The sequence below is a fragment of the Ctenopharyngodon idella genome, chromosome 16 (assembly GCF_019924925.1).
Source record: "Ctenopharyngodon idella isolate HZGC_01 chromosome 16, HZGC01, whole genome shotgun sequence".
NCBI lineage: Eukaryota > Metazoa > Chordata > Actinopteri > Cypriniformes > Xenocyprididae > Ctenopharyngodon > Ctenopharyngodon idella.
The window spans coordinates 23,715,972-23,743,289 of NC_067235.1; the positions used below are offsets into that span (position 1 = coordinate 23,715,972).

The 27,318-nt window shown below is 38.1% G+C and overlaps 1 protein-coding gene across 5 annotated transcripts; it reads left to right on the top strand.

Moving 5' to 3' along the window:
• Positions 1-274: 274 nt before the first annotated feature.
• On the top strand, positions 275-26,599 carry adam15 (ADAM metallopeptidase domain 15). 5 transcript variants are annotated; one of them, XM_051866356.1, is made up of 25 exons: positions 275-1,250; positions 3,874-3,968; positions 11,345-11,421; positions 11,495-11,573; positions 11,681-11,757; positions 12,604-12,811; positions 12,899-12,964; positions 13,974-14,045; positions 15,169-15,338; positions 15,435-15,519; positions 15,605-15,753; positions 15,841-16,018; positions 16,918-17,010; positions 17,099-17,294; positions 17,391-17,499; positions 17,708-17,903; positions 18,381-18,458; positions 18,556-18,667; positions 18,790-18,937; positions 21,178-21,286; positions 22,843-22,908; positions 23,034-23,114; positions 24,950-25,018; positions 25,172-25,326; positions 25,417-26,599. In XM_051866356.1, the coding sequence occupies exons 1-25, from the start codon at positions 1,079-1,081 to the stop codon at positions 25,484-25,486; spliced, it is 2,910 nt and encodes a 969-aa protein (XP_051722316.1). In that variant the 5' UTR covers positions 275-1,078; the 3' UTR covers positions 25,487-26,599. The 5 variants fall into 5 exon arrangements, with proteins under 5 accessions (XP_051722316.1, XP_051722318.1, XP_051722319.1 ...); XM_051866358.1 differs by lacking the exon at positions 24,950-25,018; XM_051866359.1 differs by lacking the exon at positions 23,034-23,114.
• Positions 26,600-27,318: the final 719 nt, after the last annotated feature.

The window sequence follows — 27,318 nt, forward strand, 5'->3', positions numbered from 1 at the left end:
TAAGTCGTTTTTTTTTTTTTTTTTGGCGCATCAAAAATATTCTCGTCGCTTTATAATATTAATATTGAAACACTGTACTCATATGAACTGATTTAAATATGTTTTTAGTACCTTTATGGATCTTGAGAGAGGAAATGTCATTGCTCCCTATGCAGGCCTCACGGAGCCATCGGATTTCAACAAAAATATCTCAATTTGCGTTCTGAAGATTAACGAAGGTCTTACGGGTGTGGAACGGCATGAGGGTGAGTAATAAATGACATTATTTTCATTTTTGGGTGAACTAACCCTTTAACAGACAGTGCTCTAGCTGCATACTGTTGCTATGGTTACTTAAATTTTTTGTTTGCGAGCATTTGGTGCGCTCTGACAACTTGCAATTAACTTTTGAGGTTAATTTTTTTGTTTAAACTCAAAATGTAAAAGGAATACATAGTCTTACATATAGTCAGTCCTTCCCAATCCTGCTTTGACTTCCTTTATTACACCCCACTCCCTGCTTTAGCCGCTATGCTTAATAGTAGGCTGCCTACGCCCTTTAGTGGGATCTTTCATTATTCCAGCTGTTGAAAAACCTATGCGTATAATCACCCTGGCAAGGATGTGAACCCGGCCGGACAGCAAAGAGTTAAGGCGAAAGAGGAAATCCTATCTGGTTGGTCACACTGAGAAATGCGATTATACTGCCTCAGTTTAACACTGGCGAGCGGACGGACTGCGCACTATGCGATTTGTCTCGTAGAGAAAGCTTAATCTACAAGGTTATCATTACAGACGATTCCGCTGATCTCAAAACGAAACGAGCGAAACAGAGAAGCCATTAATATTGCTGGGACAGAACTGATGTTTTCAGCAGGATGTCGGTTGCCCCTGACCGAACCTACACTGGGCCGGGAACACGCGTTCAGAACGGACTGCAGTTCGGCGTCCAGCAGGTGAATGGCCAGGTGCGCGTTCACGTGTGACGGATCCTCTGGCTGCTGGCCATCCTAACGTGATTAGCGTGCTGTTTTTAAGAACTGTACCGATCCGCTACTCCTCTTGAATTCAGAGAGACAAATCAGTGCGTCACTGGACCATGAAGCACCATCAGTTGTTCAGATGTTTTTGGCGAACTCTCGTCACTCTTCTTCTGTGTGAAGGCACCCCGCTCATGATGTTCAGGGGGTCCCTCACTCTGACCCTAAACAGGGATCACAGCAGTTTCACACTGCAGCAGGACGCGCGAATAACTCACTCCTCTCACAATGGTATGGAATTCTCCGCTTTAAATATGTATTGAAGCAATTTGTTGCATCAAATATTGCGTCAAAGCAGTTGTACATTTACAGCTTTTTGTGATGCACAGATTGCGCTCTGTTTTATGTTGTACAGCAGAGAGTGTGTCATTACAATCAGTCCAGTCATGTACATGTCACTATAACAGTCTCATATGAAGTTCAGGGCAAAAATCCCCGTTTCAAATGGTGATGCAGATTTGATATGTTAGTTTAATTTTAGGCCTATAATTGATCACATCGATATACACAAAAGGATCTTTAAGTTATTAGATGTTCTTTACACTAACTTTAGTATACTCAAGCATCTTCCAGTTTAGCATATTCAGTATTGTTAAAAAGTACAGAGGGTCTATAAATATTGCTGCTCAGCAATTTGTAATATCATCACATGAAAAAAGAAAGAGTTACATTTATGCATTTAGTACAGACACTTTTACACAAAGTGATTTTACATTTTATGCATTATTGAATGGGAATCAAGTGCATGAATTTGGTGTTGTTAGTGCCATGCTCTAGTATTTGACCCATCACAGTCTGCTTAGAGAAACACAGTGGACAGCTCAGCTATTTTTGTTAGTCTAGATAAGTCACAGGCTCTGTTCTTTAAGAGTCTGCTCAGCAGACTGTCATTTACCCACCTAATCACATGCTCGATGTTTGTAAACTATAGGATTCTTGAAAATAATTGATCTTCAATCTGGTCTGCTGGAGAGGAAGCTCATTTTATAAAAGCCATTCACATCCAAAATACTTGCTCAATTCCTTCCTGATTTCCAATTCTGACTTGTTTCCAAATAATTTGAACAGTTTGTTGAGAGTCCTAGAACTATGTTGTCTCAGCAAGTTTTGTTATTTTTGGCTTGTAGTTCTTTGAGGCAGATTGACCGTATGCTTCTGATGCAGTTTAGAGGCCCCGCAAACCAGTGCTGTACATGGATGTTCCAGCACAGCTGTCAGTCATAGATTAAACAACAGCTGCCCTCACAACACAGCTAGCATTTTTAGTGGTTATTACTCACTCACAGTATGTTCATTCTCTGTATATAAGTACATTTGAATAAAAACGTTCTGATGGGCATGCATTATTACTAAAAATCCAAAACCCCCCACAAAAATCTCATCAACACAACTTTAAGTCTTTGTAAATGATAGACTTGAATGATAGATAATGAATTCCATAAAATAATAGTGGATTGTTACACCACTGAAAAACAGATGGAATGAGAATCTTGCTGTTCTGAAAAAGAAAAACAACTTTATGTCCTTGTTTTGCCTTTTTTTTTTTTTTTTTTGGCACTGTTAGCCAAATGAATAACCAGTGATTACCCATGTATTTGGGTTGGATTGACAAAAACCATACTTTTCTGAGTTTAACAAATTAAACCTGTCATTTTGACTCATTTTCAGTAAACAACTTTGAATCAGGCTTATGAAATCATCAGTAACATCTAAGCTGTAATTTCATATATATATATATATATATAAAAAAAAAACACAGGCATATTTTAATATGATATATATAATATGATTACATATATATTTTATACATACATTTTCTTTTGTAAAGGATAACTATGGGCGTTTTTTGAAACGGACTACATATGTTACAATGTTGCATTTTCTTCTTGGTTTGGTTCACTTTCACAAGGCAACATTTCAAAGCATACTAAAATGTGTTTATGCAAGTCACATGTAAGTACAACTGTCCTCTTATTGGTCAGAGTTTTCTCAGCGTCATCCATCAAAATGATTGACAAGTTAGCTCCATGAGCTTATTGTGGCTTTATTTGTAACTGTTGAGACACACACAAACACTATACGAATGTAGCCATCATTCTCGCTGTTAAATTATATAGTACATTCGTAGTATACTATTAATACTGCGGTAAACGCACTTTCTCTGGATTTCCTAGCGCTGCGGTAGTACCTTTGTAAAGACCATCTATGAATGTTATAATGCAGGTAGAGCTGAAATCAAGGCTTCGTCGGCTTCATCATTCTTGCACGGAGAAGTGCAATTACATTATTTGGTGATGACTGTGAATCGTTTGGTTCATTGGTCCATTGAGTCAGATTGCTTTCACATCTCAAGTGAACCGCTCCAGAGTTCGTTTGAAAGCAACTTGTTTGGTCCGTTTTTAGTGTGCACCCAAGTGTGAGTGCGATTGCTGCATTCACACCTGTCCAGACGAACCGCACCATGGGGGACAACGAACTCTAGTGCGATTCAAGCCAACAGGTGCTATAACTATGAAGTTTTAACAATCATTCTAATTATGTGAGAATAGTAAAGTCCACACCACAGTTGCGATAATGACAAACAGGTTGGAATCACTTTTCACATTTTTTTTTTCCAACTGATGAACAATAAAACATTAACAGTCAATCATCAAATTTTTGCGATGGATGTTTAAATGTTGACTGCTCTAGGCAGAGATTCATTTGAGATTGGATATCTGGATTAATTATTAAATATTTAAGATGCGAAAAGTGATTTAAATTAACCAGGAAAATGGACACAGATTTGCACATGTGGGTGACATTTCATAGGAAAATAGAAATTTTATGGACTTAAGTTTATCTCTTTCTACAGTCACAAGTCATAGAAGAGAGCTGAAGCCTCTAGTGAAGACAAGGCCATTTGCGGTGGTGGATGGAGTTAGGAGAAGCCTGAGTGATGTTTTACAGGTGGGTTTTTGCACCAGCTACTAACAGAAATAATTAATCACACTAAAATAGCATGTTAAATTGACTAACATCATACCACAATTCATGCCTGTGTAGATTCATCCTTGTTACTGGAACTGGTAATAAAAAGTGTGTGTGTGGACTGAAGAGTGGGGGAATTCAGCAGGACATGACTTCAGTTGCTCTCAGCTGCACAGGAAGTGTCCGTCCCCATAATGTTGCCTCTAGTTCCTCTCCTCTCAGATCATACCTTATGTCAGGAAGTTTCCAACTGAATATGTCAACACACCTACATTCTCCCTCCAGGACAGGACAGATACGGACACCAAACCCACATCCCTCTCCTAATCTTTAATTACTCATTCACTCTCACATAATTTGTTTCATTCTCTTTGTCACTTCTCTCAACAGTGTGATATATGAAATGCTCCCTGGGTTACAAGCTGATTCATTTATTTTGTCATACACAGTAAAGCAGCCCGTCTGTGCCTGGCTGAATCACAGAAACCGAGGCAAAGATGGTCTGTTTTTAGCATGTTTTGCCATCGAGAGGAAAGGCGGGTGATGGCTTGGGCGTGTGTGCATTTTCATGTGTGTGTGTACCAATGAATACAGTCTGTTGATTTTAATCAGTGTCCTCAAACCATCCACCACCCACTAACTGGAACTCATCCATATTAGTACAGCAATTAGAGAGAGTGTTGTTTCAAACTAACAATGTATACAGTGTGATATTTTTTGAGTGCCATTCCATCTCTAATAGCACATTTTAATACAGTTTATATGTGTAGTCATATGCCACAGCTTTATTTACATTCACACACAATTAAATATGGTGGCTACTAAGGTTAGGACCCAGGTTTATTTAAAAATGTGATGATACAAAATGATCGAAAGTGTCTCTGAAAGTGTTCTCTGCACTACTTTGTAGTGTGAAACATACAGTGCTACCAGTGAAGGCTGATTTTTAAGAAAATTACTTTATTACTTTCAGCCCTTTCTTTAAAGGTGCAATGTGTAAAATTTGGGAGGAACTATTGACAGAAATGCAATATAATATACATAACTATGTTTCAGTGGTGTATAAAGACCTTACATAATGAACCGTTATGTTTTTATCACCTTAGAAGGAGTCATTTTTATCTACATACACCGCGGGTCCCCCCTCCATGTCAAGTCGCCATTTTGCGGCAGCATGTTTTTACAGCAGCCCTAAACAGACAAACTGCTCTACAGAACGTGTTTAGTCACTATGTTGTTCTTCTAAATCGTTCATGTTTTTAGAGGCAGCTTGCATCGTCACTATGTTGAATACGCATGAAGTAGTAGTGGTAGTAGTAGTAGTAGTAATAGTAGTAGTAGTAGTAGTAGTAGTAGTCGTCTGGTTTATTAGAAGCAGAGACCGTTCTTTGTTAGAAGTAAGAAGAAACCTCATTGCTTGACTGGCTAATGTACTCTCTGCTGTCTCAAGCCCAGAACACACCAAGCCAACGCAGACGAACTAGTGGCGACAAAAGCAGACTGCGGGGTTGGCTCACATCGGCAGTGTCTGGGTCCAAAGTTGCCCTGACACACCAAACCGACGCTCAACACCCGACGGCCAAGTAGCACGTCCGTTCTGTGCCTGCGTAAGAAGAAATGCCTTTCCGTACCAGCAAGTGGCAGTAGCTGAACAGCCAATCAGAAAGATTAGATGGCCCGACTAACCGACAAGCTCCGATGCCGATTCAACATGTCAAATCGGCCGAAAAAAAGTCGACAAGGACCAACTTCAGCCGACGGTGCGGAACACACTGAGAAAACTTAGTCAGTCGACGGCCAACCGTCAGCTTGATATGTTCCAGGCTTCAGACAACAACATCTTTGTGTTGGCCAAATGGCCATCGTAGCTTCTCTGAAAGAGAGGGGTGAGTTCTGTTGGTTGCAGTTCGCAACCTCACCGCTAGATTCCGCTAAAATTTACACATTGCACCTTTTAGTAAGCCAAAAAAAAAAAAAAACTGGTGGGATAAGTGAAGTCCAATTCCTGCACGAAAAAATCTTATGAATTGGTACTCATAAAATATACAGCGTGACCAGTGAATTCTGACTCTTATGAGGCAGTTCTTTTTAGCGAATCACCAACACTTATGAATCAGTTGTATCAGTTTCACAATTAATCTGACTCACTCAACCACACATCTTTCATTTTATCATGTGTGACTCCATGAACCAAGAACTAATACTGTAGTTGAAGATACACATAAATGTTTTGTCAGTGGAATTGGACAAAAATAAAGAATTAATCGATTAAATTATCACACTTATTATTAGAATAATTCTAGAAATTTCTAGAAGTTAATAATAATAATACCTATATTAGCAGTTAAGGCTCAGGCAAACCATGAGATCTGGCACAATCCTCATCCTCCACCCATGCTCCCCTTCCCTTACTCACTCTTTTTTTCTTCACCCTCAGCTAGCCTCAGTAAAAATACCCCACCCAGCATTCATCTGCTGCTGAGGTCATCGCACTGCATACTGCATGTGCTCAGGGACATTACCTCAGACAGAAAGAGACGCTTATAAAGAAATGGAGAAAAAGACAGGGCGGAGCAGAAGGCAATAACAGAATAGAGGGAAAAAGAGGAAAGAGGGGAAATAGAGAAGCAGATATGAGTATTCAGGGAAGGAGTGGTTAAAGGGATAGTTCACCAAAAAAAAGAAGAAGAAGGAAATTCTGTAATGATTTACTGTGACTTTGTTTCTTCTGAAGAACACAAAAGGCTCATTTAATGCAATTAGTCTCCATGGGGACTGATGGATTCAAGCTTCAAAAAGGACATAAAAGCAACAAAACAGTATCAAAAAAGTGGTCTTAAAGGGTTAGTTCACCCAAAAATGAAAATAATGTCATTTATTATTCACCCTCATGCCTTTCCACACCCGTAAGACCATCGGCCATCACTATGTTAAGTCATTATTTTGTTTTTTTGGCGCACCAAAAATATTCTCTTCGCTTTAAAATAGTAATATTGAACCACTGTACTCACGTGAACTGATTTAAATATGTTTTTAGTACATTATTGGATCTTGAGAGAGGAAATGTCATTGCTGGCTATGGCCACTGAGTCATCGGATTTCAACAAAAATATCTTAATTTGTGTTCCGAAGATGAATGAAGGTCTTACGGGTGTGGAACGGCATGAGGGTGAGTAATAAATGACGTTATTTTCATTTTTGGGTGAACTAACTAGTCTTTTGAATATCTGGATCAGTGAACAGATCATTCAGACCGGTTGTATTAAAATACTCAAAAGACTGATTCGTTCACAAATTAGTCTTTTCTCATGAACATGCCAGAAAGAGCTAGGGCAGATATCAAGAAAAAATAGATTTTCATGTTCCTCACTCCATGACTTCAGAAGACTAATATAGTTCGCAGGCCATATGCACCACTTTTTTCTTTTTGACGCTTGAAAATCTAATTTCTCATTCATTGTAATTGTATGGAAAAGTGTCTAGTACTTTCTGAATATCTAATATCTAATTTTAAGAAGAAAGGTCACATGAGATTGAAATGACATAAAAGAGAGTATATAATAATAACACAAATTTTATTTCCAAGTCAAACATTTGGTAACAATTTACTTTAAAGGTAGGGTGAATTGGGACACTTTTTCCCAGTCATCTCAATGGCAAAAAATGTCCCAATCAACCTGAATTCACTCTATTCATAATGTACGTTGCAATAGATTATATCTTTTCGTAAACAAATTTGAAAAATAAAAATGACCGCTCATTTTGTGGGCCAACACACATAAACACCCTCTTTTTCATCTTTGCCTCAGACATAAGTTTCACTTGCCCATGGTTGTTCAGAGACAAGTGATCCACCCATTCCCAGTGAACTGCAGTCTGTTCCCAGGAGTTCATAGTGAAGTCACTCACCAGAACCATCTGATAATAATAAACATGTAGCCTACAAATTGACGCCTATGGTTATGTATAGGAAACCTGAACAATGCTGGAACAGTATCTGATGGTTAAATGTGGGCTTTAGTTTTTGTGAATAGCCTAGAGGTTTGATACTGTAAAAAAAAAAAAAAGTGTATGTATGTGTGTGTTGTGCAGCTTGGTAAATGACTGCAGATGTGGGAAAGACAGTGATGCTCTTGTGATGTCAATCTCGAGACCTTTTGATGAACCTTTTCTGCAACTCCACAAATGTTAAAAAATAACAGACTGAACAGAGTACAGTTCAATTGCTTTTTTTTTTTTTTTTACAGATAAGTTTGTGAGTCTTTTTGAATGATGAATAAAAAAAATGGCCTCAAATGAGTCATTTGTTTGTTAAATCGGACTACAAGGTTTCTCTAAAAAGAACCAGTTCATAAGAGTTATTTGCTCATAATCTGGACTACGGGGCAACACTCTAAGTTGCATGCAGTTACAAGGACAACGTGCGAGTTTCCTGCCATTATTTGGGAAAAACTTGGATAAAATGTGACTTGCTGGGGCTGTATAAATTCAGTAGCTATGGTGCACTGCCTGTTCAGGAATACCGTAGAATAAAATATTGATTTAAATCTATATTTAAGTCATTCAAATGAATATTGCAAGTATGGCAAAAGGAGTATTTTTACTCCGCCTAATTGGGCCAGGTCCAAATACTCTCGAGAGTGAACTTGACCTTCACCCACCTCGTGCCTGCAAGTCTCCTAAAAATGTGGTTTCAGCAGTTTTCAAAATGGCTCCACTTTTATTATCAATTTTTTTTTTGTTGTTGTTTATTTTCTACTCAAAAATGTTTCATATTATTAACTCTAATTTCAGATACAATTAAGATTAAGTATGTGCTTGTTACTGTGTGATCGCATTTTGTTCTTCACATCTACAAATTCAGAATAGAAAAAAAAAAAAATTCAGGCTAGCTCAGACTTTCAGAAAAATAGATAGAACAGATGTGACCTTTCCTTTTACAGTGAGTTTGCTATGAGAGATGCCTGTCTTGCTTTGACTGGCAGGGAAAGAGAGAGGCCAGTTAGACCTGTTCTGAATGGCTGGTGCAGAAAGAGGTCAAATAGACCTGCTTTTATTGGCTGAGAGAAGGAGGGGTCAATAAAGTGAGCTGTTCCTATTAGCACATTGGAGAAAAGCAGGAAACAGCAGCAGTGGTATAACAGGAAGCTGAGTGGGGTTTCACTTTTTCATCAGGCTGCTGAATGTGTGTATGAGTCAAGGGGATGTGATAGAATGACAGGAAAAGGTGCTTAGAATAGGAAGTGAGATGAGAGAAAGGCACAGAAAAAGTCTGGAGGAGGGGAAGTCTGTTTATAGCCCAGTTCACCCTCTAAAATAAAGCTATTTTATCCTCTGAAAGAATCTGTTTTTTCTTCTGGTCATGTGCTGATGCAGTGATTCCAAACCACTGTGTGGATAGGATCCAGAGTACTTGAAAAGACTTTACTTTGAAAACCTATAAAACAGATTAAATTATCGATCAATAACTTTCATAGTAGAATATATGTGCTACTTGTATGTCCATTTTCCACCTATTTTAATATTATTTACAATAAATAATATAATTACACTGAGTATGATGAGTTTTTATTAACTATTAATATCTCTCTCTCTCTATATATATATGTATGTATATATATATATATATATATATATAAATATGAAGTGAAGTGACATGTGGCCAAGTATGGTGACCCATACTCAGAATTTGTGCTCTGCATTTAACCCATCCAAGTGCACACACACACGGAACGCTGCGGCGCCCAGGGAGCAGTTGGGGGTTTCAGTGCCTTGCTCAAGGGTCTCACCTCAGTCGTGGTATTGAGGGTGGAGAGAACGCTGGACATTCACTCCACTCACCAACAATCCCTGCTGGACCTGAGACCCGAACCCATGACCTTTGGGTTACAAGTCCAACTCTCTATCCATTAGGCCACAACTGCCCAGTTGTGTGTGTGTATATATATATATATATGCACACACACACTCTATATTGCCTTTACGTGCACATGAACTTTAATGACATCCCATTCTTAATCCGTAGGGTTTAATATGGAGTTGGCCCACCGTTTGCAGCTATAACAGCTTCAACTCTTCTGGGAAGGCTTTCCACAAGGTTTAGGAGTGTGTTTATGGGAATTTTTGACCATTCTTCTAGAAGCGCATTTGTGAGGTCAGGCAGTGATGTTGGCGAGAAGGCCTGGCTCGCAGTCTCCGCTCTAATTCATCCCAAAGGTGTTCTATGGGGTTGAGGTCAGGACTCTGTGCAGGCCAGTCAAGTTCCTCCAGACCGAACTCGCTCATCCATGTCTTTATGGACCTTGCTTGGTGCACTGGTGCGCAGTCATGTTGGAACAGGAAGGGACCATCCCCAAACTGTTCCCACAAAGTTGGGAGCATGAAATTGTCCAAAATGTCTTGGTATGCTGAAGCATTAAGAGTTCCTTTCACTGGAACTAAGGGGCCAAGCCCAACCCCTGAAAAACAACCCCACACCATAATCCCCCCTCCACCAAACTTTACACTTGGCACAATACAGTCAAGCAAGTACCGTTCTCCTGGAAACCGCCAAACCCAGACTCGTCAATCGGATTGCCAGACAGAGAAGCGTGATTCGTCACTCCAGAGAACACGTCTCCACTGCTCTAGAGTCCAGTGGCGGCGTGCTTTACACCACTGCATCCGACGCTTTGCATTGCACTTGGTGATGTAAGGCTTGGATGCAGCTGCTCGGCTGCTTGAGCTAATCTGAAGGCCACACGAAGTTTGGAGGTCTGTAGCTATTGACTCTGCAGAAAGTTGGCGACGTCTGCACACTGTGCTCCTTATTATGCGCTGACTGCGCTCTGTGATTTTACGTGGCCTACAACTTTGTGGCTGAGTTGCTGTTCCCAATTGCTTTCGCTTTGTTATGATACCACTAACAGTTGACCGTGGAATATTTAGTAGTGAGGAAATTTCACGAATGGACTTATTGCACAGGCGGCAACCTATCACGGTACCACGCTTGAATTCACTGAGCTCCTGAGAGCGACCCATTCTTTCACAAATGTTTGTAGAAGCAGTCTGCATGCCTAGGTGCTTGATTTTATACATGTGTTGGCCATGGATGTGATTGGAACACCTGAATTCAATGATTTGGTCCCAATACTTTTGGCAATATAGTGTGTGTGTGTGTGTGTGTGTGTATATATATATATATATATATATATATATATATATATATATATAAATCATGATCTGTGCTGGAGCAGGAGGGCTCATAAATAGGCTCATAAGTTTGTTGTGTCTCTATAACAAATACGCTATTCAGATAATCTCATTATAACATGAAATCTCTCTGTCTCTCTTTCTCTCTCTCTCATTCTCTCCAGAATGGTCACCCTGACAGATTGCAGTGTGGCTTACAAGTGGGAAGCAGCTTGTATATCGTGGACCTGGAAAAAAACCAGTAAGTAATTTCCTGCGAGTCTAATCAGCAGCTAATGAAGATAAAATCATCATATATGAACATTTGTTTGCAGAGATCTTTTGCCAAAGCCGCCTAATGTGTTCTACTATCTGCCAAATGGAACTGGGGTATCCATGAAGGAAAACCTAGTGGTGAGTCGAGCCCTTCATACTCTAGTGCATGTTTATTTCATAGCGCCTTATGTAATATTACTCTTATTTAAGCAACTTAATGTACATTTCATCTGTTTATTCGTCAGACACATTGTTACTATCATGGTTCAGTGCAAGGCTTTCCTCAGTCCCGCGTAGCTCTCAGCTCCTGCTCTGGGTTACGGTAATATTTTCTTTACATTTTTTCAAATCTACAAATATGTTCCTTTGCAGGGAAATAGCTCACTGACCACTGTGAGAGATTATACTGACTTATGGTCATTGCTAAACTTTCAACAATGCTGTGGCTTATTTTATTTGTAAACAGTAAGACCAGCTTATATTTCAGAGGTCATGGGGTTGTTAGTTTGTCAAAGCAATGGAGGAAATATGAGAAAGGAATCTGTGTTTCTTAACAGATTATCGAAGACTGTTGACCTTTACCAGACTTATTAGTACAGATTGTTTATATGGGTTTGAGATCAGTTTTGTGATGTCCTTATTAGTATCAAATTATTACCGAAAATGACCTATGAGGCACATACACTACTGTTCAAAAGTTTGTGGTCGGTGAGTAAAAATAGTAATAATGGGAAATATTGCTACATTTTCAAATTTTCAGCAGCATTTTCAGCATGAAGAATTTGATGCTGAAGAAACATGTCTTATTATTATAAATGTTGAAAACAGTTGTGCTGCTTAATATTTTTGTAAAAATGGTGATACGCTTTTAAAAGGATTCTTTGATTAAATTCAGAAGAACAGCAGTTATTTGAAATGAAAATCTTTTGTGGCAATTTTAAGTTTTACTGTCACTTTTGATCAATTTAATGCATCATTGTTGAATAAAAGTATTTTTTTTCTTTCAATAAAAATCCCACTGACCCCAAACCTTTAAACTGCAATGTATTTATAGCCTGTACAATTTATTTGAATATACATTTACCATATGTTTGTATCAGTTATGTGTGTGTGAACATGATGTTCAGTCTGTGTTAGTCAGTAATGTCACATCTTTTTCTCTCCACAGGGGAGTGATAGTCGTTAACTCCACACTGAGCTTTGAGCTACTTCCTGAGAAAGAAGAGCATGGAAAATATGAGGAAGGGAGTGGAGAAATGGAAGAAGGATGGATGCACGTGATCTACCCCATGGACTCACAAACATCTGAGTCTAGAGACTGTGGAGTGTCAAACACTTCTATTCCACCCATTCAGATCATCCCACACATACACAGGGTGAGCATGCTGTGTGCATATGTGTATTTATAGGTATGTATATTTATCTGATTGTTCTCATGGTCCTTTTCTGCTGTTGCGTGACAGAGTAAGAGAGACATTCTCTCAGAGACCAAATATATTGAGCTGGTGCTGGTGGCGGATCATAAGGAGGTAAGAGAGTAGAGGTATCTCTGTCACGCACACATACAGTCATAAGACATTTACACCCTCTACTGGTGAATATACTGTATCACATCTACTCTTAAAGGATTAGTTCACTCCAGAATTAAAATTTCCTGATAATTTACTCACCCCCATGTCATCCAAGATGTTCATGTCTTTCTTTCTTCAGCTGAAAATAAATGAAGGTTTTTGAGGAAAACATTTCAGGATTTTTCACCATATAGTGGACTTCACTGGGGTACAAAGGGTTGAAGGTCCAAATTGCAGTTTCAGTGCAGCTTCAAAAGGCTCTACACGATCCCAGCCAATGAATAGGGGTCTTTTCTAGTGAAACGATCTGTCATTTTCAAAAAAAATAAAAGTATATACTTTTTAACCACAAATGCTTGTCTTGCACTAGCGTCCACAACATGCATTACTTAATCACGCTGGAAGGGCGGAAGTACCGACCCAGTGTTTACAAAGCAAACGTGCAAATACTAAGTCAAACACCCTTTACAAAAAAAGGTAAAACAACGATTTCAGACAATTTTGAAGTTGGAGGAGAAAATGAGAATTCCGCCTACGTCACGACACGTCTTTTCCAATGTGATTATGTAATGCGTGAAGTCGTGGACGCACATCGCAGAGCATTTGTGGTTAAAAAGTATATAATTTTTTTTTTTTTTTAGAAAATGACAGATCGTTTTGCTAGATAAGACCCTTATTCATCGGCTGGGATCGTGTAGAGCCCTTTGAAGCTGCACTGATACTGCAGTTTGGACTTTTAACCCGTTGGTCCCTGTTGAAGTCCACTATATAGCGAAAATTCCTGGAATGATTTCCTCAAAACCCTTAATTTCTTTTCGACTGAAGAAAGAAAGACATAAACATCTTGGATGACATGGGGGTGAGTAAATTTTAATTCTGGAGTGAATTAATCCTTTAGTTCATATATCTGAATTTTTAAGACTTCAGTTTTGAACCTGTTTCCATTCATTTTCTGTCTTCCTCACAGTTTATGAATTATCAGAAGAATAATAAAACCATGATTTACCGCATGTTGGATGTGGCAAACCAAGTAGACTGGGTAAGTTTTATATCTAAATAAATATACATGTACAATAGAGTACAGAAGTTTGTGTTTGGAAATATTTTTTTCATTTTTTTTTTTCAGGATTCATTAATGAATAGAAAGTTGAAACGAACAGCATTTACTTGAAATAGAAATCTTTTGTAACATTATAAATGTCTTTACTGTCAATTTTAAACAATTTAATGTGCCTTCGCTAAATGAAAGTATTAATTTTGTTTAAAAAAAAATTGTACTCACCCCAAACTTTTGAACAGTAGTGTAAATATCAAAACATGCGTTCAGAGCAGTAAACTTCATTTTAAACCTGGAAATAAACTGAACGTTTTAGAATTTTAAAAACAATATAAAATTGTTAATTGCAATTAAATGTTTTGATATAAAATGAATAATAAATGTTTGACGTTCTGCACTACTTCTAGATCACTAATTGATTACAGATGGCTCTTTGTACAGATGGTCAAATGTGCCTGCTTCCATTAAAGCACTTCATTTCTCAAATCACACTAGAGAACATGATCCTCAGTTTTTACACAAACGTATGGATTCCAGCTTAAGTGCTGCTCATTAAATTAAAGAATTTATAATGTTAAAAAAAAAAAATTAAATTAAAAAAATGTTAAATAGAAGTTTTTCCACTTGTGGTCTTTTCGAACCTCACTATAACAGTGTTATTTTAGTATTATTTATTAACTATTATAATATTTATTCATATTTTGAATTTGCCTTTAATTTTATATTTTCAGTTTTCATTTTAATTTTTAGTAATTTCGTTATGTGCCTTTATCGTTTTTATTATTTTTAGTTTAGTTATATTTACCTTTAATTTATTGTTTAAGCTTCATTTAGCTTTAATTTATTGATTTATTTGGTTATTTTAGTACTTTTTAGAACTATTTTTATTTATTTATTTCAGTTAGTTGCCAAGGTGACATTTCAAGTTTTTCAGTTTTTAATCTAATATTTATATTTTATTTTATTTCAGCATAATTTCAACTGACGAAAACAATTTTTAATAGTTTTAATTAATAATAACAACACCGCTAATCACCATATATATTCTGGAAGCACTCGTGAGTCTTAGTCTCTGTCTAAATCTCTGCCTGTCCCTCTGTCTCAGTTCTACAGGCCGCTGAATGTACGTGTGGCACTGCTGGGTTTGGAGATCTGGAGTGACCAGGACAAGATTCAAGTGGATAAAAGTCCCACTGAAACTCTAAACCGCTTCCTGGATTGGAGGACCAGGGAGCTACTACCACGACTACGGCATGACAATGCACAGCTGATCATGTAGGTCTAGATTTCCAGAAAAATGGGCACAGTGTGTTCGGGTATTAATAGACAAGGAAATAATTCAGAATTACAATATGTGCTTAAATACATTAGGGGTGAGTCATTTGATGGAACGACAGTTGGCATGGCGTCTCAGTCCTCCATGTGCTCAAAGGATCGGTCAGGAGGAGTGAATGTGGTGAGGGAAACTGTTCATTTAATCTTGGTCTTTATGCAATAAGTTAGATCTTGTTCGAGTAATCACTGTGTTTCCTGTACTGTAGGATCACCTGGTGAGTGTGTTAGGTGTGGCGTCAACGGTGGCACATGAGTTGGGTCACAACCTGGGAATGAGTCACGATACGGCCGAAAGGCGTTGCCACTGCCAGAACGAGCCTCGGCTTGGGGGCTGCATCATGGAGCCCTCCACTGGGTGAGTGAAAAAATGTGTCTGTGACTGTATGATATTATATCACTAGTGATAAATCATGCAGTATGCAGTAAATGCTCCCATGTGCAGGTTTATGCCCGGTCAGCTCTTCAGCAGCTGCAGCGAACAGGATCTCTCTCTCAGTCTACTGCATGGTGGCGGTATGTGTCTGTTTAATGTGCCTCAGCCGGAGAGCCTTCTGGGAGGTCCACGCTGCGGGAACCTATACGTGGAAAAAGGAGAGGAGTGTGACTGCGGCCTGCTGGATGTAAGAAACCTATTGGTTCTGCTCCATTTACTGGTGACTTACAAGTTACAACAAAGTGCTTGTGACAACTTAAAGGGTTAGTTTACCCAAAAAATTCTGTCATTTATTACTCACCCTCATGTCGTTCCACACCCGTAAGACCTTCGTTAATCTTATGAATCAGCGTATCGAATCATGATTTAAATCACGTGTCAAACCGCCAAACTGCTGAAATCACATGACTTTGGCACTCAGAACCGCTGATTCGATACGCTGATTCATAACGCTCCGAAGCTTCCTAAAGCAGTATTTTGAAATCGGCCATCACTATATAAGTCGTTATTTTGTTTTTTTTGCGCACCAAAAATATTCTCGTCGCTTTATAATATTAATATTGAACCACTGTACTCACATGAACTGATTTAAATATGTTTTTAGTACATTAATGGATCTTGAGAGAGGAAATGTCATTGCTGGCTATGGAGGCCTCACTGAGTCATCGGATTTCAACAAAAATATCTCAATTTGTGTTCTGAAGATTAACGTCTTACGGGTGTGGAACAGCATGAGAGTGAGTAATAAATTACATTATTTTCATTTTTGGGTGAACTAACCCTTTAAAGGGATAAAATGAAAATTTAAATTGAAAAATGAAAATTACCCCATAATTTACTCATCTTCAAGCCATCCTAGGTATATATGACTTTATTCTTTCAGCCAAACACAATCAGAGTTATATTAAAAATATCTTGGCTCTTCCAAGCTTTATAGTGGGAGTGATTGGAGGATGAGATTTTGAAGCCCAAAAAAGTGCATCCATCGATCATAAAACGTACTCCACCCAGCTCCGGGGGGTTAATAAAGGCCTTCTGTATATGCTCTTCACCTCTATAATCTGCTTCCTGTATGTGTCTGTTCAGGAATGTAAGGATCCTTGCTGCAATGCCAGCACATGTAAACTGGTTCCCGGGGCCCAGTGCTCTTCTGATGGCATCTGCTGTGAGAACTGCAAGGTTTGTGAGTTTGCTTATAAATAATTACTCACTTAGACATGTGCCGCTAATGCTACTCTCTCACTGTATCCCATCACTTTCCCCATAGTTGCGTGTGGCCGGGTCGGTGTGTCGGGAGCCGTTGGGAGAGTGCGATTTGCCAGAGTACTGCACCGGCACTTCCCCCTACTGTCCTCCTAATGTGTTTCTGCAGAATGGAGAGTCATGCAAGGACGGTTCCTCCTACTGCTACAGCGGTGTGTGTGCCAGTCTGGACGAGCAGTGCCAAATGCTCTGGGGAGCGAGTAGGTGTCACACACTCCTCAATGATGATTCTGATGATTCTCACCTAGTGTCTAGATTTATTGTGGTTCATTCTCTGTTCTCTCTGCCCCTCTAAGACTCCACCCACGCTCCACCTATCTGCTTCTTATCTGTGAATAAGCAGGGAAATAAGTACGGAAATTGTGGCCAGATGCCTAACGGATCCTATATCCCCTGTCTGAAAGGGTGAGCACTTGTAGCCTGGAATGTGATCCTTTTTTTTAAGCACAGACATGATCATGACTGTTTCCTAAAATATTGAGGATCGAGTAGTCTGTTTTATTTGATTTATTTTATAAGCATATTTACCAACAAAATGTGCAAAACACTCTGCAGGAATATTGTTTAATTACATTGTATTTTATGAAAATAGGACTGTAATCTGTTTTCTTAGGGATGTGCACTGTGGTAGGATCCAGTGTCAGGGTGGAAGTGATCGCCCCCTGCTGGGCTCCAACGTTGAGATTCTAACCACAACGGTCATACTGAACCAGAGTGACTTCACCTGTAGGGGGACCTATTTTAATCTGGGTGATGATGTTTCTGACCCAGCCATGGTGTCCCAGGGGACGGCATGTGGGCCGAACAAGGTGAGTTTCCATAAAATGTGTACTTTTTTAGGAAAGTTAATTTAATACATATATTTAGTGTGTGTGTGTGTATATATAGCAAAGGATGTAAAAATAAGAGTAAAGGCTTTTACATTGTTGCAAAAAATTCAGTTTCAAATAAATGCTGTTCTTTTGAATCCTGAAGAAATTTTTAAAAATATTAAGCAGTACAACTGTTTCTTGAGCATTAAATTAGCAGAATGCTGATAGAATGATTTCTGAAGGATCATGTGACTCTAAAGACTCTAATCACCTTTGCCATCACAGGAATAAATGGCATTTTAAAATATATTCAAATAGAAACAGTTATTTTAAATGGTAATAATATTTGATAATATTAAATAATATGTAGAGACATATTTATGTCCTAGTAAAAGACTTTTTAAACATCTATTTGAAATTTATTAAAAATTACATTTATCGAATGTTTGATTTATTGTAATATTGTATTCTCAGGCATGTGTGGACCAACGATGCCGGGACGTGTCCATGTTTGGTGTAGAAGAATGCCGCAGGAATTGCAATGGCCACGGGGTGAGGAGGGGGGAGGGGAGGAACGGACGAAGAGCGATGAGTCAGTAAAACTTGCAGTTCCATTATTTCCTTCTCTATTTTGTCTTTGTATATGTAGGTTTGTAACAGTAATAAGAATTGTCACTGTGATGAGGGCTGGGCACCTCCTGACTGCAGATACGCTGGAACTGGAGGCAGTGTGGACAGCGGCCCTGCTCAAAAGTCCAGAGGTACCACACACACACATTCACATGTAACTTTAAACAAAACATTTGGACTCGCTAAGTAACACATCATCACATTGATTACATTGCCGTGCTAGTGTTTAGCCTCACTTTTTATCTGTATACAGATTCAGATCCTGCGAGGGTGGCTCTTCTGGTCATTTTCCTGTTTGTGTTGCCGGTCTCACTACTGTTTGTCGCACTCCGCTTCCCCCGCTGTCGACGAGGCCTTGTGTACCTTGGCCACACCCCCTTCAGCAAGACCCGACAGAGCCGGTAAGACTGAGAAAAAGACACAGGGACAGAGAGATGACATACATTATTGAGGCAATTTATCTCACTTTGCTGGCAATGATTCATTGAGGGTCATTAATTTGAGTTATAATAATAATAATAATAATAAAAATTTTAATTATTTATTTATTTTTATTTACATAAAAAATGCAATTTATGCATGCTGTTACTTAAAAAAACATCTTCTATGATGAGCATGTTTTTAATTTCTGAATTAAAATTCATTTAGATACATGGCCTGACAACATAATAAAGAAAAAAAAAACTCAGTAAAAGAATGAAATTCTTAAACAGAAAATCTTTTGTAGAAGTTTGGCATAATATTTTATGTAAAAATAACTAATAATAATTTAATAAATAAATAACAAAACTACTTAATAATATTTGAAAATGTATTCAAGGTATAAGGAAAGTGTTAAAGGGGTCATGACATGAGAAATCAAATTTGTCTTGATCTTTTGACATATAAGAGGTCTTTTTTTTTTTTTTTTTTTACTTACCATTAAAACATCCTGCAAGTTTCAGAGCTTATAATGTCCTCCTCATTATAAACAAAGCATTTCTTTAATTAAGCTCCAAAAACAGCTCGTTTGGATATTGTGGGATTTGTGATGTCACACAGGCAAATACATGATGTACGTGCTTGAGTCTGCCGACAAGGGAACGACAAGGGAACAAATGGAAGTAAAGGGAGGCTTAAAGGAACATTTGCTTTGATGCGCCCTGTTTAAACAGCTCATTTGCTCATTTCTATAGGGACTTCAGAAGGATACCAGCATCAGGAACAAGTGGATGGTTTATTTTTAATAGCGTATTTGATCGCGCCGGAGGATTACATGTTTGTTAGAAGAATTTCACTGCAGATTGTTTTGTAAATGAGGCACCGTGTAATGGCGTGTTCACAAAAAAAAACTTTTGTTGAAAGATAAAGCAGTTGCTGACAACATAAGTAAAATGCTTTGTCTGTAAATGACGGTTTTATATGGATAATGTCTTCAAAACACTTAATCACGTGCAGTAGTGAATAGGTGTTGATACTGGTTCCTATGCAATGATGATAGCCAGTCATAATAGTGGCTGTTTACTGACAAGCCTTAAACAAGCCGCCCCCTAAAACAGATCATTTCAGACCGAGGGTCAGGATGTGGGTTGAAATTAATTGTTTTTCCACATATATATTTCCATGTCATGAACCCTTTAATTTTACTTAGTTACACCATAAAAGTCATTATATTGAAACTTTTCTTAAAAATTGTATAAAGGTATAAAGGTACATTTCTAACAATTTGGGTGTTTTAAACTATATTTTAAAAAGATTTTTTAAGATCTTTTCTTTGTTGTGGACACTCTTATTTGTCATTGAAAAATTATCAGACTACAATGGCAATTTGATAAACCCACCCAATCGGCATAGTAGATAACAAACATAATGAAAAAAGAAAAAAAAAAACCACTGGTGCCATAAAAAAACAATAGCCAGCCAGAAATGACAACCTGAGGTGTTAATATGAGATAAGAGAATATCCTTCATAAGAGTCATAGATCATAAGATAAATCATTAAAGATAATGTTTTACTGTTTTACCCATGATGCAGTGGGGTATCGGTGGCCTATGTTGAATACTCTGTGAAGGAGGAAAACCGGAGGTATCTGTAAATGTGGAGCTTCAGTTTGTACTGCAGAAAAGCCATATGGTAGCAATAGCTGTACTTGATTAAACATTGGTTTTGACTCTCATCAGCACGAGCTTTGAATGACAATGAAAAACTGATTGGGCTTAACATTGGCTATCGCTGACAAGCTCCTCTCTGGTTATGTGTGTTGTGAGACATCCAGCAAAACAGTCACCCTGAAGAGTTTCTTAAATTTCTTTAACTCACCAGAGGTCTGTCTTGATGAGAAGAAAAAATGTTTGTTTAATCTCAAATGTTAGTGTAAGTGTCTCCCTGCTAGCTGTCTTTCCCACACAGTTCTCCAGTTTCCTATTACACAACAGTACTGGTGTATGTGAAGTAGATTTAGATAGTGAGATACTTGTTTATCTTTGCTGTTCTGTAAAACTGGATTTTATTATCGGTATAAAATTGATGTAAAATTGACTAGCAACAAATTGTTCTCATCATATTTCATTTCTTCATGCTGAAAAATATAATATGAGTTTGAGTGTCTACAAAATGTGTGAATGTGTGTAATATTGTGAATACCTTGTATTTTCCTCACAGAACTCCTGCCATGGAGCTAGCAAATGCTCGAAATGGAGATCAGGTGCAACCGCTCAGGTACCAGTGGCCCCACCAGAGCGACATCCCTCTCACCCAGGCTATCAGCAAGGTACAGTAAATCTGCTCTACAGAAAGACAGTGCTGCTGCAGAGCATCTGGCACATTCGATGATATGATTACTGGAGCTTGATCTTCTAAAATGTGGTTTAGAGTTACTGAGAGTCAGAAGTAGAGAAATTAGCTCCCAGTGAGGGTCATCATGTCCAGAGAGAGAATAATAGCAGAGCAAGCTGCTGGTAGCTGGTGATCATGTGCAATGAAATGTATTATAGTTGTACGGTATGTATGTATACTGGTACCAAAACATACAATGGTACCTAAAAAGATTATCATTTTATGCTGTGTGATGTAGTTTGACAGACTACCGCTGTAAGTTTGGGGTCAGTAATTTTTTTCATGTTTGTGAAAGAGGTCTCTTATGCTCACAATGGCTGTATTTATTTGATCAAAAATACAGTAAAAAATGTAATATTGTGAAATATTATTACAATTTAAAATAACTGTTTTCTATTTTAATATATTTCAAAATGAATTTTTAATTTCTGTGACAGCAAAGCTGAATTTTCAGCAGCCATTACTCCAGTCTTCAGTCACATGATCCTTCAGAAATCATTCTAATATGCTGATTTGGTGCTCAAGAAACATTTCTTGCTAATATCAATGTTGAAAATAGTTGTTCTGCATAAAACTTGAACAAAAAGTTCAGACTTTGAAATGAAAATCTGAAATCAATCGAATTTATAAAAATAAAAAAAAAATCTTACTGACACCAAACTTTTGTATGGTAGTGTAAATTCTATAATGTATCAATGAATTAAAAAAAGGAAATAACAGCAAACAAATGAATTGTTGAACCCAGATCATTTTCTTTTTTTCTAAAAAAGGAACAACTACAGAATGTTTAACTAATGAACTAGTAAAATAAGTGAAAATAAGTAAAGTTAAATAACATAATTTTTAAATATGAATATATTTACAACCCTAATCTCATTTCATCAGTTTCCCAAGCCTGTTTAATTGTCCTCTTAAATAAAAATAAAGTATAGTGAGATAACAAAGCTAGTATTATTTCAAAGCCAAAATTCTGGTATCGATCCAATTCTAGAATGTATGCTATGGTTTTTTGTGGTAGATTATTAATTTTCTTTATCAGTAACTAGAACAGAGGCAAATTCCTAGTTAAAGATGACCATTGAAAGGTCCAGCAAACCTACTGCGGGTAAGACAGTGTTTAGGTCACAGTCTCTTTCACCTGGTTAACAAAATTGGTCTGGTTGACTCTTTTATCGATCCGCTGAATAAGATCTGGTGAATGACAGAAAATGTGCTTGATGCAGTAAAACGAAAGTCCAAATGCTTTTGGTCACTGTTTGTAACACATATGTTGCTCCTCCGTCGAACCTTCCCTGCATGAATTTTTTCCTACACAAACTGCAAAAATATCTGACAGTATCATCTGCTGCCATCGTAACAATACCAGACAATTTTTCTTGGCTTACTGTTGTACCTAAAACAGCCAACTAACTTTTCTTATTGTAACGTGCATGTGCTGTAAAAGTTCACTCCCTCTCTACTACCCCCTCCACAACACTTTTGTCTTGTTAGGTTCAGCACAGGCCTGCTCCTCCAACTAAACCTCTTCCACCTGATCCTGTCTCTAAACCAGCTCAGGTAAATCTCATCGCTGCTCACCAAGCTTGTGAGGAATAGAGATGTGTAGAGCTGATCTGGTGGATGTAGTGGTGTGTTATATATACAAACCAATATTATTTTTATTGCTCTTTCTGGTTCTTCAGTTGGCAGGCCATTGGCCTGCCCCTCCCACCAAACCCCTCCCTCCTGACCCCGCCCCCTCAGAGAGCAAGATGCAGTGCAAGGTAGAAGGAGCACTTGCTGCTATAGCTGCCATGTTTAACTGTGTCTGTTATTTTGTCTTGACCCAAAGTGTCTACATTTAGAAACTCACTCCATGTTCCTAGTCGTGGTCCGAGTCTTTGTGTGGTTTTGCATGTGGAGGTGTGCTTGTGTCCCTGTCATTTAGGTTTAATAATGAGATGATGGTGCTTTGTGCATGTGGATGGGCTGATGGTTCCTCTGGAGTGAATGGAGTGTGTAGAGATCCCAGTGCCCTTTGAGATCAGACTGAGGGAGAGCATGTAATCTGGAATATTTTCAAATATCAACATAAAGAAAAAGTTCAGTTAACATCTAATTCATCACAACATACAGTCATACACTATGTAGTCAAAAGTTGAGTTCAGTTGACTTGAATGCTAATGCTTAATAGCTTCATGCGTTCAGATCTTTAACCAAAATTAATGTATAAAAGTTCAAAAATTAAAAATAAATTAAAGGGTTAGTTCACCTAAAAATGAAAATTCTGTCATTAATTACTCATCCTCATATTGTTCCATACCCATAAGATCTTCGTTCATCTTCGGAACACAAATTAAGATATTTTTAATAAAATCAGATGGCTCAGTGAGACCTCCATTGCCAGCAATATAATTAACACTTTCAGATGCGCAGAAAGCTACTAAAAACATATTTAAAACAGTTCATATGACTATAGTGGTTCAACCTTAATGTTATGAAGCGACGATAATACTTTTTGTGTGCCAAGAAAACAAAATAACGACTGTATTCAACAATATCTAGTGATGTGTGATTTAAAAACACTGCTTCTTGAAGTTTCGAAGCTTTACGAATCTTTTGTTTCGAATCAGTGGTTCGGAGCGTGTATCAAACTGCCAAAGTCACGCCCCCCAGTGGTGAACCATTGAAATTTCAAAACACTTATGAAGTAACAAAGCCTCGTTTACTAAAATCACGTGACTTTGGCAGTTTGATACATGCTCCGAACCACTGATTTGGAACAAAAGATTCGTAAAGCTTCGAAGCTTCATTAAGCAGTGTTTTGAAATCACCCATCTACGGCACAAGCTGGATTCCACTAAAGTGTTTTTATCTGTATGCACACAATAATAAATCTTTTACATAGTAATCCTTTTATTTTTAATATTTGGCATATTTTTGTGTTGCTGGGCGTCCCTGTGTGTGCAATAAACAGAGTGTATGCGCGTTGTGCACCCGCGTATAGGCGCATATTACTAACACGCTCTTTAAATGACAAAACAAATATTGCGGCATTGACTTTAGACCAGGTTTCAGTTGGTCGATGGTTCAGTCTATTTCAGTTGCCTTAAAATAGCAACGTACCTACAATGCGCCTGAACACACCTCGTTTTCAGACCAGCACGCCGATGGACGCACAAATGGACGCAAATGCTTTTGCTATTTAAACAACGTGCCACAGGATGTGAAAACGATCACTTCGTCGGGCTGAAACTAGCAAAAAACACTTGCGTAGTAAGAGTAGGTGATGGTGGCAAAACAACATAGTGCTGTGATGAGGCCTTTGCCCCTCTCTCCTCCACCTATCTAAATAATGTTTTATCTCTCCCAGTCTCTCTGCAAGGTGAAAACAGAAATATTTGAGCAGCTTCTTGCTTGGATGAATCAGTGGAATCATTTGTGCAGTGCATGGCCTGTGATTCAGCCTGGTCTCGGACAAATTATTCTTGAGATCAAGGGGAAATCATGGTGGAATAGTTTGATTCCCAATGATTTGAGTAAAACTGTACAATAAGCTAGTCTCACCGAGCGCCTGCTTTTCTCTGTCACATGGCTGCATCTGCGACTGTACGTCTAGCCCACAGGAACACGACCGGCTGCACCAAGCAAGCCCCTCCCTCCTGACCCTGTCCTCTCTACCCGACAGGTATCACCACAGGCGTGTAAAGTGTAGCCCTCTATTAACAACACTAATGTGCTCTTGAGCGAAAAGCTATTTTGAACTAATAAATTGCAAATTTAACCTATAAGACAAAAACAAAGTCCATACTGACTTCTGAATCACCTCGTCCTGTTTCAGAACCCTGTTCCCCCAAAACCTCCGGTTCCCAAGAAACCACTGCCTGTGGATCCTTCACCCCACCCTCCTCCACCCCCACTGCTGGGACATTCAGGATCTGCTGCATCTTCATCATCTTACTCACGTAACCCTACTTCAGCTGCTGCTCCTGCCAGGTGAGAAGACACTCATCATTCATGCAATAAGCAGTGGAGTAAAATATTGTAAAAAGTGTAATCTGATCAAAGTTTTATTTATGTGTACAGACCTGCGCCTCATCCACCTTTACGGAGACAGCAGTACCCTGGGAAACCCCACGCTCCTCACCCAGTATAGTCAAGAAGGAAACACTGGCTTGGCTGCAAATTTTTGGACTTTTTTTTCCTCAGTATTTTGTCTTGTTTTCCAAAAACAGTATCTGAGTTTCTATAAAACAAGATACATTGATACATTTGATATAATTTTGTTAGATTTAATTAATATGGTAATAAGAAACCCAACAGGGTTAAGAAAATTCAAAAAGTCAAAATTCAAAAGTCTTAATATCTCATACAATTTTCCTTCTCAAGTAAATTTATTTTAAGATTTTTATTGGGAAGCAAGACAAAAAACACTGATTAAGAAAAAGATTGCCATGTGGGACACTACGTGATGTAGACTTGCACAATTCTATTTGCACTGACCCTGAGTGAGTGATTCTGCGGGGTGAACATTAACACCTGTACAGACCTCTGTTGCTCTGCATCTGGATCAGAACTTAGAACTCATTATGAGGCTCATTGGGCCACCGGAGGAATTACAGAGTCCAATGAAGGTGAAAGGATATTATAACTCTGAAGACAAAAAAAAAAGAGAACTTTTAAAGTCTGACAAAGTGGATATACTGTACATTCCTTTTGTGATTCAGATGCTCAGTTCAACGCATGGGAATAAGATATGATGAGATGATGCCTTGAGGAAGGAATCCTGATTTCTTTCTCTGAGATGCTGAATGCATGCTCGATTTGCCTGCCTATAGATGATCTGATCTTTTCCTACAGAATCTCTTTGGTGCCTAGTTAACTTGCCGCACAACATTTCATCAAGGATTGTTCTAATGCACTCAAACCAAAACTGAAATTCAGAGCTCTTCATTTTTAGAGCTGAAAACTGTGTATTACATTCCGTTTAACATCAGCTGGTCTCAGTACAGACATCAGCATTGGACACAAACACACACATGGTCTCTGTAAAGTCTTTACTGTAAAGTAATGTCTTATATCGATATCAAGACGACTCAGATTGCAAATTGTGACCGTAAATGCTGCTGCAGGGACAAATCTGGCTGATTGGAAGATGAAGATCGCCTTTTCGATCAAAGCACTGAAGGTATATGAAGATATTTAAGTGTATTTTGAAATATGCAGTATTTTTAATGCAATAAACATGGGATCTATTTTTACAGTTGAATGCAGATTTGATTGTCTTTATCAGTTCCCTTATTTGTCCAGAACTGTCATCCTTTATTTATCCAGCTTTATCACACAGGTTATGACCGTATGAACATTTGCTAACTAGCAACATTAAGACGTAAAATAACATCTCAGAGGGATGTGAAAGCACATCCTTTTATGGCAGTGAGCGGGCCATATAAAGTTAATGATTGTGATGATAATATATTGATGCTCAGTGTGTTTAAGGTCGTTGTGAATTTAATTTTGAAAAGAATATTTTTAAGAAAGTATGTTTTGTAAAAACAAACTTTTATTCTTTTCAACAATATGGGTGTAGTGTGGGGTTAAAAATATGAAATATGAATAAAGCAGGTATAGGCAGAAAACACATTAAGTAAGAGTACAAAGTTTCATTTCAAATGAAAATATGCTAAAAAATTATCTATAACAATATGTCATTTGGTAGTAACACAAGTTCGGTTATGGGTTTTGCCGACAACCTGATATGGTAAAAAGCATCAAACTCGTTACAGTCAATAATCATGACAAGATATGCTTAGTAATGTCACCTTTGCCACTATTGAGTTTTATTGAATGTTATATAACTGGAGCACGTGATACTATATTCACTCCTACAGTTCAAAACTATAACTGGTCAGATGCTAATAGAATCTTTTTGTCCTACTGTCAGAAAAGAAACACTCTTATTTAGAGCTTATTAACCAGTACAGCTTG

Bases quoted from the DNA above. Each gene is read 5' to 3' on its own strand.
- adam15 (XM_051866356.1), top strand. From the start codon at position 1,079: ATGAAGCACCATCAGTTGTTCAGATGTTTTTGGCGAACTCTCGTCACT. The intron at 11,758-12,603 runs GTAATATTTTCT...TTCTCTCCACAG, and splicing joins AGCTCCTGCTCTGGGTTACG to GGGAGTGATAGTCGTTAACT. The intron at 15,520-15,604 runs GTGAGGGAAACT...CCTGTACTGTAG, and splicing joins GGTCAGGAGGAGTGAATGTG to GATCACCTGGTGAGTGTGTT.